This window comes from Rhinichthys klamathensis, unplaced genomic scaffold (assembly GCF_029890125.1).
Source record: "Rhinichthys klamathensis goyatoka isolate OS25496 unplaced genomic scaffold, OSU_Roscu_1.1 h1tg000177l_1, whole genome shotgun sequence".
Lineage (NCBI taxonomy): Eukaryota > Metazoa > Chordata > Actinopteri > Cypriniformes > Leuciscidae > Rhinichthys > Rhinichthys klamathensis.
The window spans coordinates 732555-746112 of record NW_026606706.1 but is presented as its reverse complement, the minus strand read 5'-3'; the positions used below and the strand labels follow the sequence as shown (position 1 = coordinate 746112).

Genomic DNA, 13558 nt, shown 5'->3' with positions numbered 1-13558 from the left:
ACTAGGGCCGTATCTCATGGACTAAGCTGTCTTATCCTCATTGAATCACTGACACAGGATCTCCCTGTGCAGAAATAGCCAGAGCCCAAGGGCATTTTGCTGGACTACGGGTGCTTCCGTCAGCCTGTGTTTTGGAAAGTTGGCCTAGTGTTTACAAGAGCCTCAGCGTTCTATTAAAGGTCTCTCACTTCCTATCAGGTGTGTGAGGCCTAGTGATGGGGGTAGTAGGATAAAATTGATGTACAGTACAGGAGTCTTTTTACAGCTGCCATCTTGGATGGATCCCAGCATTTGACTCTGCTGATGGTGTTTAGGGCTTGCATGTTTTTCCCTCTTCTGAGTGAACTTTCGTCTTGATTGCATTGGCATGGCTCTAAAATGGGCATTCGAGAGTAGCGCATTCCCTCGTGACCTCATTTTTTGTTCAGAGGAGTTTATCTGGTCATGTCTTTCAGCACCCCTTCTGTTCATCTCTGAGTCAGAGTACATTTGTCACACTCAGAAAAATAAAGAGAGCTACAAGACAGCAAATCTGCTTGGTTGGGGGCCCGCGTGAATGACAGGCATTGTTGTGTGGCTGTTTTTAGCCAGAGGAAAATGGCAAAGTGGGCTCCCTGAGGTGAAGCGCTACCGTCTGGATGCGCAGGGAGGAGAACACGCACTCAGATTACTTATCCACAAACTCAGCTGGTACTGAAGCAGCACATCTCTCTAGAGCTTGAATCAAAAAAGGTCCCAATAGCAGCCAAAGTCTTAGGGCACAGACTTGCCTGCAAAGGAAAATGCGCCTTATGAAATGGAAAGTCTGAAGTCATTCACAGTATGCCAGAAAAGATTAACTAAAGAAATATAGTCCACTCCGAAGTATGGGGAGCATTGGGGTTAGAATCCATCTACCAGGAAGAGATATGGATGTGGGTGTGATTGTATTATGTTTTCTGAAATTCATTCGCTTTTCAGTTTGTGTAAGGGCAGAAGTCAAGAAGTAAATTCCTCTTTAAACGCAGTACATACTCTGACAGTACCTGAGATGACCTTGATGTTGCATCAGTGAAAAAGTTTTTTTTTTAATTTGGTAGTGAAGTGTCCTTGAAGTGTGCTATGGTACTTGGTTATTTTTTTTTTCAAAAACAGTTATTTATTTATTATCAGTTTATGACAGCAGATGTTGGTTAATACACCACAAAATCTCATGACTGATACCATGTGTGAAGAAAAAAAATCATGATACTGAAACAAACCGAGCTTTCCACTAAATACCATCACATCTCCTCCTGCCCCCCGAGGTTGAGTTACTGTGTCCAGCATGACAGTAAATGGAAAGGCGGTAGCCTATTTAGCCTGCAAGTTCTCTGCTGGTAATGAAAGAGTGCTGACTCGTCATATTTGCTGTTTGCAGGGGCTCCAAAGTGGGAAGTGAGCTTGAGCCGAGCTCTGTCTTGCAGACATTGTCTGGCAGTGGCGAGAGGAAGCCTGATTCTCATTGCATCATGTGAACTTGTTGCATTTTTGACTTTTGTGGTTACAGGATTTTTATTCGGTAGATCAGCAGGGACTTTATTTCATAAAATGCATAAATGTAATGTAAAAAAGTTTAAGTTTGGGCTGGAACTATCTCTTTACAGACAGTAACTTTTTTTTTTCATTTTTTTTTTTCAATCTAGCACTAGTGGTTCAGAAATTGGACACTTCACCTTTAATATTTCCAGAGTGTTAGTTTTTTGCAAATCAAAAGGCAAGGTAATCTATTCACAAAAGCTCAGCGGGAAGCAGCTCTCAACAGCTCTTCTTCTCAGTGTGGAGTCTGATGTTACATAAAATGCTGTTCTTTTGCTCTGGTTGAGTCTGAGAGGCTCTCTTGGCATGTTTGAGTTCAGTGTTCTTGTCTGGTTCTTGGCTGGGCTCCAGTGCTTAAATCTCTTCCTCCCTCCTCAACCACCTCCTCCTCCTCCTCCTCCTCTCATCCCCATCCGCATTTCCCCCTTCGGCCCATGGCAGCAGGACCAGCCTCTGTGCCACAGATGACTGTAGTTGCTCTGGGCTCTCGACATGGGAACAAAGCATTGGCAGGACCAAGGGAACCCGTCTGTTAGTGCGCTACTCCTCCAGTGCAGAAATGAATTCAGATATGAAACTCCTCCAAGCAGTAGCATGATCATCCTGCTCCTCTTTCTTTTCTGCTCATGTTCCAAATTTTGTCTTATTTATTCTGAAATTTCTTGGTGTTTTGGAATATTTTATACTAGGATGTATATTGCTGCCATATGAGTTAATGGCTGATATTGGAGATTTTTTCATGGATGTTTTATACATATCGGCCTACTGTATATTAATTATTATATTGTGTGTTGTTATTGTTATCTAAAACTAAAAAGTATTAAAAAATAGTATTCAGTAATTGAAATAAACTGAAATAAATAAATAGAACTATTAATGTATAGAAATAAAAAAAAACTTTTATAAATTAGTAAAGGACTATCCGATGTCAGCATGAAAGACACTGTTTATTGAAGAATTGTCAGGCCAGTGCTGCTTAGTCAGAATCTTCACAAAGGTTGATCATACTATATGCATGTGTTTTTAAGTCTAGTATATTTAAACATTCAAGTAATTTTTAACTATTCAAGCACAAGGTGTGAAAAAGAACCCAATTCGGTATTTAAGAGAGGCTGCGAAAGAAGAAATTGAGTTCTCTTTTGCGTCTTGTTGTGCTTGAAATACACACAAAATTATGTTAAGATACCCGTCTTGGTGAGTAAACCTTTGAGAATGAAAACGCATGTTTAACAGTATATTGGATCCATGCATTAGCTCATAAAGTGACATGAGCCTATATTAGCTGCTGCTTTCTGTGTTCTTAATGTTAATCAAACAACAAAAGACAGAGAAAACAATATTTATTTATTTATGCAAATACAAAAATTTTTAGACAAAAAAGTAGACAATTTAAATATCTGCCATAACACAAAAATGATTATCGAATTATCGGTATCGGACAAAATTTAAATGTCAGTGCTTCCCTATTTTATACCCCTTGACAAATTTATATGCTATTACTTTATAAATACCTCCAAAGCACTTAAATAAAGGTTCCCACTATACACTGTAACGCCCCTCACATCAATGCCACACCAGGCTTGGCGAGGCAGAAAGTTATACAATGAGGTATGCAACCGGCTCCAGGGGGCAAGTTGAATACTGTTTAAATCATTGTGTAGCAAGGTCAGCGTGGGGTCCAGGAAGGTCAGGCTTTTCCACCCAGGCCTGTCACCTCATATTGATCCGCTCGTCATTCGTTGGGGTCTGCTCGCCGGTGCTCCGTCTGCACCAACGTCCATCGGGGAGTTCTGGAGCTACGGCTGGGCATGGGAGTGCCAGCCAATCCCCTCCCCTGGCTCCCCCATCCTCAGCCGGAATCAAATCCCAGGCGGGCCCCCTCCCTGTTGCCCCGTTTCCAGTTGAATTGCCCTCATTCTTCTCAGGGAGCCTCTCGGGGGACGGCTCCAGCCGTGCATGGCAATGAGATGCCTGAGCACTCAGTTACTGCACCTTCCATACTCATAACGCTCACACCTGGGATCACCATTACATTTCGGCGTCTCGGTGAAATGGAAAGGAGATCTTAATCTCTCTCGCTCGCTCGATTGCTCTCTTTCCATTTCTCCAGTTTTTTAAAGGGATAGTTCACCCAAAAATAAAAATTCGGAACGCATTACAATAAGGTCTTATTAGTTAGTTAATGCATTAACTTACAAAGAGCAATACATCTGTTATAGTATTCATTCATCTTTGTTAACATTACTTAATAAAAATACAACTGATTATTGTTAGTTCATGTCCATTAAATAATATTAGCATGCAACTTTTGATTTTAATAGTGTATTAGTAGCTGTTGAAATTAACTTGAACTAAGATTAATAAATGCTTTAGAAGTATTTCCATTGCTAGTTTGTTAACTAGTCAACTAATGTTAATGAATTGAACCTTATTGTAAAGTGTTTTCGAAAATTCTGTCAGACATTTACTCATCCTCATGTTGTTCCAAACCTGACTTCTGTGGAACACAAAAGATATTCTTAAAAATGTCTGGGGTTTTTTATACATAGAATAACATTTAACGGGGTCCACAGTTGTTTTGGATCCCATTGACTTTTATTGTATGATTAAAAAGAGTTGAAACATTCTTCAAACTATCTTCTTTTGTGTTGCGCAGAAGAAAGAAATGCAAATAGGACTCCTGCTCTGTGTGCTTGATCTCATTGAATGCAGGTCAAGGCAAACAAACACACACACATGGGTCTGTTTTGGAATTAAAACTAAACTTTACATGCACAAGATGATTAATTATCCATAAACAATATCATAACAGACAAGTCCTAATGTGAAAATTCCTTTGTTAGGGTCTGCTAGGGTAACACACTGACAGTATACTAGATTAGATAAATCGCACAATCTGACGAAGAGCATTTATGCTGTTTGGAGAAGGCGGAGGAAGATGGATCTAGAATTAGTCATCATTACCCTTGCCTCTAGTATCACATTGCCACTGTTAAATACAGTTGGCGAAACACCATCCTCCATCACAACCTCTTGATTAAGTGTTAATCAATTGGAGCTAAGATAGACAAATTGTGCCTAAATGTTAACCTCATGGTGCTGTACTCAATTATGCTAATAATCTGTTCATTTGATGGTTAATGAAACAACTGAGACCTTGCTCTTGGTATTGATTTCCCATTTGGAGCTCTCTTAAGGGACAAGGTTAGTTAGGCAAGAGGTTGGCTCATTTATCTGATCTAATGATCAATGTCTCAGAGTGAAATGCTTACACAATACACAAGAGTGTGATGACAGCTCCTTGGACACACACGCACAAAAAATAGCTGGCTGTTGAACAGCGAGTGCCCTGGTCAACTGTGAAATCTCGCATGTCAATCCAGAAGGACAATAACCCTCTGAGCTCCAACTTGAGTTGCCATGGCAACATTATCTCAGCCCACCACTACCTGGAGCCATTGGACATCCTGATCACAATATCAATCCAATGCACACAGATTAACTTGGAAGCACGCTCAGTTACAATTCACACAGAAATTATATTTTGCTTTTAACTCCATATGACTAAGACCTTTGTTTTTTTAAAGCTAGAAAGCTTTTAAAATACAGTTCAACTGTGCTACTGCTAAAGGCTAACATGCATGCTAGTGCTGATCTCTGAAATGAAATTACCGTTAATTGATGTTTTTTTTTTTTTTTTTTTTTAGCAATATAATGACAAGACAATATATTAAAGAATAACACTGCAAGATATTAATAAAAGCATAATAACATTTTTTTAGGAGAAATGCAGAATTTTTTTTGCCAATGATCCAACCATATTGTGTTTAGATTAGAATTATCCTGCTTGAGTTGAAAGACCTTTATACCAGTATACTGAATTGCACCCTACTGTATATTATAAATCATTTAAGTATTGGCAAGAATTTTGAAAATGTTTTATAGGAAGTCTCTTATAATCACCAAGGCTGCATTTATTTGGACAAAATTGCAGTAAAAATAGTTATATTGTCAAATATATTACAATTTAAAATAACTTCAATTCTGTATATTTTAAATGATTCCTGTGATGTCAAAGCTAATATTTAGCAGCCATTCCTCAGTAATGTCACATGATCCTTCAGAAATCATTCTAATATGCTGCTTTGATAGTAAGAAATGTTTCTTAAAGGTGCAATAAGCGATTTCTGGTAAACGCTGTTAACATTTAAAATCTCCAAAACAAACATGCGCCTATACCCAAATGGATCACACCCCTATCTTGATGCCTCCGCCCCCACATTCACATACACACTAAGCACAGGTAACGACAATGGCGGAATCTGCTGTGCCTGCCGCTCAAGGGTATGATGTCATCAATAAACGAAAGCAATTTGTGTTACTATGATAATTCAGGTTGAATGTCTAATTGTTATTTAGCTTACTGACCCTTCTTTTAAAGTTATATTGACATTTTCCTCTTTTGTATTTTCTCTGCCATCTCTCTCTTTCTATAGTTGTTCTGCTAATGTCCGTCTTGTGCACTGAGCTCTCTCTCCGCCCCCATCATGAGTGGACACGCCCCTTACTGCTGATTGGCCGATACACTTTTTTTAACAGCGTTTTTCAAAAATCGCATACAAATGTGCTGCGTAATATTTTAGTGGAAACAGTGATAATTTTGTTTTCCAGTATATTTTAGCGAATAAAAAGTTCAAAAGAGCATTTATTTGAAATAGAAAATGTAACATTCAACGTTATATGTAACATTCAAAATGTCTTTACTCTCACTTTTAAACAACTTAATGAATCCTTGCTGAATAAAAGTATTAACAGTATTTCTATCAACAAAATCAACAAAAAAAGGAGAAAGGAGGTCTTACTGACCTCATACCTTTTTTTTTTTTTTGGTTATAGTTTGGCCAGTTAAAGTTTTTTGTCACTTTGCATATTTTTTTTGCCTAATTGTTTTAATTGTATTTTTAATGACTAAAATTAGTAAAGACTAAAATGCTTGAATATGAGATGACAAAATGTTAATATTTTGTCAAAACACAATAGCTGTGTGAAAATGTACACTGGCTATTTGTGCATAACAATGTAGATTCATCCAGTGGATTATGGGCCTCATTTCCTGCTGCCCATGCCAGGACTGAAGTGTAATAGAGATGTTTAAAGCATATCTGCTTTGCTTGCATTCCATCATGTGCCGCTGCTAAAATAATAAGTGCACAGGTTACTTCAGGACAACTCCCTCTGAGCCACAATCGCTTTGTTGTGATTGGCTCTTTCCTGAGGTTCCCCTTTGCTAAGAGTCGTAACAACTCCGAAAGCCACACTGACCGTATTTACAACACTAGTGACAGATGTTCCTACGAGCCGCACACATCAAAGTAAGTCATTTTGACAGGAAGAGATTTATGTTCACTCCTTTCTATCCTCAAGACAAGTTACCTGTCTGTTTGTTTGTGTGCAAACTCATCCCTTCCAAAAGGCGAAACCCAAACAAACATGAGGACACATGAATATAACACATCCCAAGATGCCCATGTGTCTATTACTGTGCCTTTATGGTGTTAAACACGGTAAATTGAGTAGACGGGGGAGAGAAACTGTCTCTGTGGGAGTTTTGGAGCGTCTCATCTCCCCATCATGCAGTGCTCTAAGAGCTATATTAACTTGTAATCAGATTCCACCAGTTCATTAAGGCTGTCTCCTCGTGCATCCCTTGGATGGTAGGTGGCCACTTTTTTTTATTTGTGAAAGAGTCTGGTAGAGCAATGCCCACTGTAAAGCACAGAGCTGTAACAAGCCTGTAGTCTTTGTTCCGAGACTCAGACGCCTGAGGGGAGTTTGCACAAAGACGTGGATTCTGTTAGAAAGTCTTGTCATTTCTGTGGATATACAAGAAGAGAAATGTCAGGAGACTCTGATAGCAGAGGCAGCCTTGAATGTGTGAATGCACTGTATGTAGCTATATGTATGTGTGTGTGTTGTACGAGTGAGTGCATGTGTTTGCTAGCACAGCTCTACCCTATAGACATGCAGCAGGTCGCATAGGTGATGCCGAATGTTCACTGAAAATCCCTGTATTAAGGACATACATCCTATTATTCATTCAAGTATTTTAGGAATTGCAATCTGATTAACTGAGCTGTATGCTTTTTACCTGTATTGTTTTTCTCTCTTTCTCCTTCATAAATAAAATACACATTAGGCTACTTATAAGTCAAATGTAACGATGCTACTTTGCAAATAAGTTGTTCGAGCAGTGGTTTCACAATGTTAAAAAAGAACAACAGATACTGTGGTCTTATGATTTGCTCAGCAATATCTGATTATTTATGAATTAGACTCATTTTGTCTTTTCAAAGAGAGTTAGCCTATACTTAGAGCTATGTATAAACATACTAAACTATGGTAAGCTATTAGCTTGAAGGCTAACTAAAAACACAAAAAGGTAAATGTTTAATTTCACCATTTTTGCTTTAATAATACAATATGTGATATCTAACTTAATAAACAAAAAAAAAACATGAAAAATGTTAATTGATGTCTATTTTTGATTAGGCACCAAATAGAGTACTCATAAAACATATTCTTCCAGTTGATGGAGTAGCTTTGGGATCCAAGGGGGAGATTCTGCAGGGATATTTTGGATCTCTATAATGTTTAACAAAAAACTTGTATTTTTCCTCTCAAAGTTATTTATTGGTGTTTATTCACAAAAAAGCTTACTTGATACTGTATTTATCCTGTATTCTCTCAGCTTTCTCTTGGATTTCTTACTACTCTACATTCTGTGTCGCTCACTCTTCACAGCCCTTTAAGTGTAAGATACCAGCCGAAATACAGGCCAGATGCGTTTGTTTACCCTCGGACATAAACCTGAACTGCTTACTGACTGCATACCGTCATGACATCATTGCCTGTTGCATTGTAGCCTGCGCTATTGTTTCAGAGCATTCTAGGTATTACTCAATCACTGAAAAGGTGAGAGGAGTCACACGCAGCTTTCTCATGCCTTTCTCTTTTTCTCTCTCTCTCTCTCTCGGCTCGCAGACGCCATCAATAACAGGATGTTAATGCTAGACGGAATGCCTGCAGTCCGAGTCAAAGCAGAACCTCTGGAATCTGAGAGAGGGGTAAGAGAACAGTTGTTTTTCATTCAGTTTTTGTCCTGACCTCTTAACCATTCTCTTGTACCACCCTCCACTTCTTTCACCCCTCACACGCCCACCCTCTCGCTGTGATACCCCTAATTACTCCCAGGTGTGTGTGTGTGTGTGTGTGTGGAGCTGCCCTGATGTGGAGAGCCACAGCTGAAACAGGAATGCTCCCAGGGCCACTGCAGCCAGGACAGCCATTTTGGCAGGGCACAAGCACAGAAAGAGAGTCGTTTTCTCTCTTGTGTCATTATTTCTTCATATGCTGCTTTAAGTGCACATGTACTCTACATGATCGTCCAGGCACATCTATTAGAATACTGTTCATCTATCAGGGTTTTCTAACAAGCAAGAGGGTGCTAGGGGGTCTGCGGAGTATTTCGGTGAGAAAAAGTTTTTTACATAGTGTATTTTAGGGCTGTCGAAGTTAATGTGTTAACATATTCATCAAATGTTTAACATATTGTTTTTAATTAAAAGAAGAAATTTTGTAAGTTTTTATATTTAATTAGTTTTATTTAATTGTTTAACACATTTACTGACTTTGACATTATTACTTTTTAATTTTCAGTTCCGTTTGGAATTTATTAATTAATTATGATGTTTTTAATTCTATTAACAGCCATAGCTTCTAACTGAAAGAAATAAAAACATATTTATAGTTATATATTAAACACTGATATTAAACACAACATTATGTATAAGTTTGTGGTGAGTAAGATTTAATACTTTTCTTCAGCAAGGATGTATTCAGTTGATCCAAAGTGACAAAGATATTTTGTTGGAAAAAAATATTATAAATAAACAGTTTTCATAAATAAAAATATGTTTTTATTTTAACAGTCTATTCATAAAAGAATCCTGAAAAAACTATATTCAACATTGATAATAATAAGACATGTGCACCACATAAGCATATTCAAATGATTTCTGAAGGAAATCACAGGAATTAATTGCATTTTATTCAAATAGAAAGCAGTTGTTTGAAATTGTAATAATATTTCACAATATTACGGTCTCTGTTTTTGATCAAATAAATGTAGTCTTGGTGAGTATTTTTCTTTTAAAAACATTAAAAAATAAATCTTACCATCGTGAATTTTTTTTTATATTAATTTGTTTCAAAATAGGGATTGCCGAAATTTGAATTGAATATTCTATGGTTCTTGAAAGTTTTAAAAGCCCTGAGTTATATAACTAACCTGTCACATTATCATAAGCTTTTGACTCAGAATAGCTTAGTGTATAAATTTGATTCTATTCAGTGAACTCCACATGAATTTCTCAGTTAATGGAAAGCACAAAAGCAGATAATGGATAGACGATCCACTTTCTTAAAGAGAGAGAACCTGTTAATAGTTGTGTATGAGTGCCAACAACGTACCCTCGTTATGTTCTACTTCACAAGCCAGCATAGCAACACCTTGTTTCCTTCCTGCGAAAGGCTGATAGACGTATTTTATCCAAATGCGTCAAAATGCTGTCAAGCGCCAGGAAGTGTGCAACCTACATATTGACTCTTTGAAGTGCATCTCATTGCTCAAACATGGTCGTCATTCCGGTGGCCACTTGCCAAGACCTTGCTGAGAACGGTTTGCCCCAGTTAATGCCCTCACCTGCTAGACCAAGATCTCATGTAGGATCCTCAAATAAAGTAAAAGTCATCAGTAAAGAGCCAAGGTGGAAAGTACAGAGGAGCGAGCGGTTGAGGTTTGAAAACCTTTCTACAGAAACAACTTTTTTATCACCACCTCAAAGCCTTTAATTTACATTTTATTCCATATGAAAGGAGGTCATGTGTTCCACAGTACATCAGTTTACACTTTCAGTCTGCTATGGTTTACAGTTTCTTCTGGTTTTCTTTCCTATTCACATTAAATCTCGAAATGCTGTATGTTGTGGATCAGCCAGTGATACCATATGAATAATCATCAGAGGTGTAAAGAGTACCTGAAAACCATATTTAAGTAAAAGTACAGATACCTTACAGCGAAAAAGACTCCATTACAAGTTAGAGGTCACCAATTTCAATACGACTGTAAAAGTTGTTAATGTTAAGGGTGCAATGTGTAAAAATTTTGAGTATCTATTAACAGAAATGCAATATGACATCCATAACTATGTTTTCAGTGGTGTATAAAGAACTTACTTAATAAACCTTAATGTTTTTATTACCTTAGAATGAGACATTTATATCTACATAACCGCGGGCACCCCCTTCTTTGAAGGTCGACATATTGTGACGTCATGTTTCTACCGTAGCCGACAGCGAACAAACAGCGCTACAGAGCGCGTTTCGTCACTACCTTGAAAGAGAAGCAGCAGAAAGCTAGAAGTTAGCCATAAACACCGTGAGTAGTGACTTTTCCCTTGTCAGTGGTGTAAAATATGTAGTTGGATTGTTTCATGTAACTTAGTTCTTCTCCCTCGCTGTGTTATGGCTTTGCTACGTGGGGATAAATGCGCTGGTTACGTACGTTCGTCATTTTTGCCGCGTGCACCTTTGGGCTCATGCGGACGCGTCGAGTTTAAACAAGGCTTTACGCTTTAACCAGCTCAGCCACAGTAACAGCTCATATTTAGCCAGCTAAACTTTTACTACCCTGTTAGAAAAAATATATAGTTGTTGCATAGTTTCAAATGGTTCATCTCCCTCGCTGTATTATGGGTTTGCTATGTGGGGAGAAATGTGCTGGTTACGTTTGTGAGACAATCAGCTGATTACTATTATTATATTATATATTAAGACCCTTGATCCTCACCTGACTATGGCTTTGTAAACTTTATCCATGATGTGGTTTATAATGGACTGTGATACAGAAACAGTGACAATGTTACACACTCTTGGCTTACTCTGGCTATTCTCTGCTGTCTCAGACGACGATATGTTTGTCCCGTTTTAGCCACCGTAGCTTCTTCGAAAGGGAGGGGTGAGCAGAAGCCCTTAGTGCAACTCGCAACCGATCCGCTAGATGTCGCTAAAAAATACACACTGCACCTTTAAGTAATATATATTTAAAGCCTACATGCGCTGGACATGCTGGTTTCTGCCTCATCATCGGCTGGATGTTCTCATCTCATATGTGAAACGCCGGCGATTCAGCAACTACCTGCTAATGCACTCGCGTTAAGTATCCATGTAGATAAGTTTGGGTGAGTAAGGGCAAAACGGACAAGATATAGTACCTTCAATGCCCTGTAGATGGCGATATCACTTCTTTTGTAGCAGAAATAAACTGCTGCAGAAAAAGTTAGGTGCCATGCAAAATGTATTACTCATCACAAATGTATTAGAGTAAAGAGTTTTTTATTTTTATTTTATACAGTATAAAGAGTGGAGATGAGGTCTATTTGGGAAGGAGGTTTGTCCCAGAGGGGCCGCAAAGGCCTAAGGCCCAATCCACACTACTGCGTTTTAGTTTAGAAACGGAGAATTAAAACGAATACGATCTCCGTCCACACCAGCGTTTTAGCTGCGTATTAGAATTGATCTCCGTCCACATTAAAACGACTGAAAACGCGGATCACGTGACCATTCACCTACACTGGGCATGCGCGTGCCGGTGTAAACACAACTTCATTGATAAAATATCCCACCATGCTCTGGGTTAACCCCAAAACGACGCTCCATGTACGGTCAACGCCGCCGCTGCACACGGGAATTGTCACAGATCGCTCGAATAATAGCTTGACTCCGGCGCATGTAGGCAGTTATAGCGTTGTAAAATGCAGAATTTACTTGTACAACAGCTGCTAGCAAAGATATACGCCATGACTGATGACACCCAATCATAGAGCCGAGCGTGAGCCTCTACTACGTCATCGTTTCTAAAGTCCTCCGTCTTGACCCGTCTACACTAAAACGCCCTCCGGAGATTCAAAACGAAAAACGGATCGGCAGCGTTTCTAAACTTCTCCGTTTTGGGTCTCCGTTTTTGCCGTTTTAGTGTGGACGGGAGGTGCAAACGTAGCAAAAGGTCTCCGTTTTTAAACGAAAACGCAGTAGTGTGGACGGGGCCTAAGGCTACAGCAGCCGTAGGCACAGCTCCTCACAACGTCCTAAATACACACACAAACAGAAAAAACATATGCAGTATAAAGCCTCTTAAGCACACCCTGAAGGGTACATCACAGAAGTCAATAGAACAAGAGTGAGAGTTCACTACAGACAAACACTGTTCTGAGTGATCTTTTTCAGCAGAAAAACAATGGAGGTTGCATTGCTGCGCAAGGAACTGATCAGAAAGGGTTTGTCCCTTTTGCTTGGAACACAAAAGATTACAGAGGCAGGTTTTTTCAATTAGATAGCAGTCTGTTAAGCACGATGCTGATTGGTCATTAGAGGCACCTCCCTTCCCTTTCATACAACCCTCATTAGCAGGGTGCTGATTGCATGCTATGCTAATAGAAATTCACTCACTGGGTTTGATTACTACCCTGTCTGTGCAGCTGTGCAGCATTTTTAAAGAATAAAATACTAAAATGTACTAAAAATCAGACCATGTTCAGCATTTATTGCAGAAAAAAATTAGATGATATAAAAATAACATGCATTTCATATAAATGTGTTATTTGATTTGTGATCAGGTTAACGGATGTGTTTAATATGAATCAGGAGGTTCTCTTGTTTAATTTGATATAGGCCTACTCAAAACATTCACCTAGAATGTCTGTCATCTTTTTTCAATTGTTAGCCAATGTTTTCATGTGTTTGTTTAATAATGTCTTGCCAATTTGATTTCTGTTTTAGAATATTTTTAATAATTAAGTCATTTTTTAATAAAAAATACAGTTTAAAATTCTTAAAATACAGTGAAGTTGGGGGAAGGGGTTAATGAGTGTTGGTGTAAAAATAA

General features: G+C 38.5%; 1 protein-coding gene across 4 annotated transcripts in view; it reads left to right on the top strand.

Annotated features, from left to right (window-relative positions):
• Positions 1-13558, top strand: part of klf12b (Kruppel like factor 12b) — a 44469-nt gene that overhangs the window by 14619 nt on the left and 16292 nt on the right. For 2 of the 4 annotated variants that reach the window (XM_056260655.1, XM_056260654.1), the window contains exon 2: positions 8599-8681. In XM_056260655.1, coding sequence (XP_056116630.1) covers positions 8616-8681 — 66 coding nt within the window. In that variant the 5' untranslated portion in view covers positions 8599-8615. Of the gene's footprint in view, positions 1-6769; positions 6930-8442; positions 8508-8598; positions 8682-13558 lie in introns of those variants that run through there. The other 2 variants (XM_056260657.1, XM_056260656.1) reach the window with 2 other exon arrangements.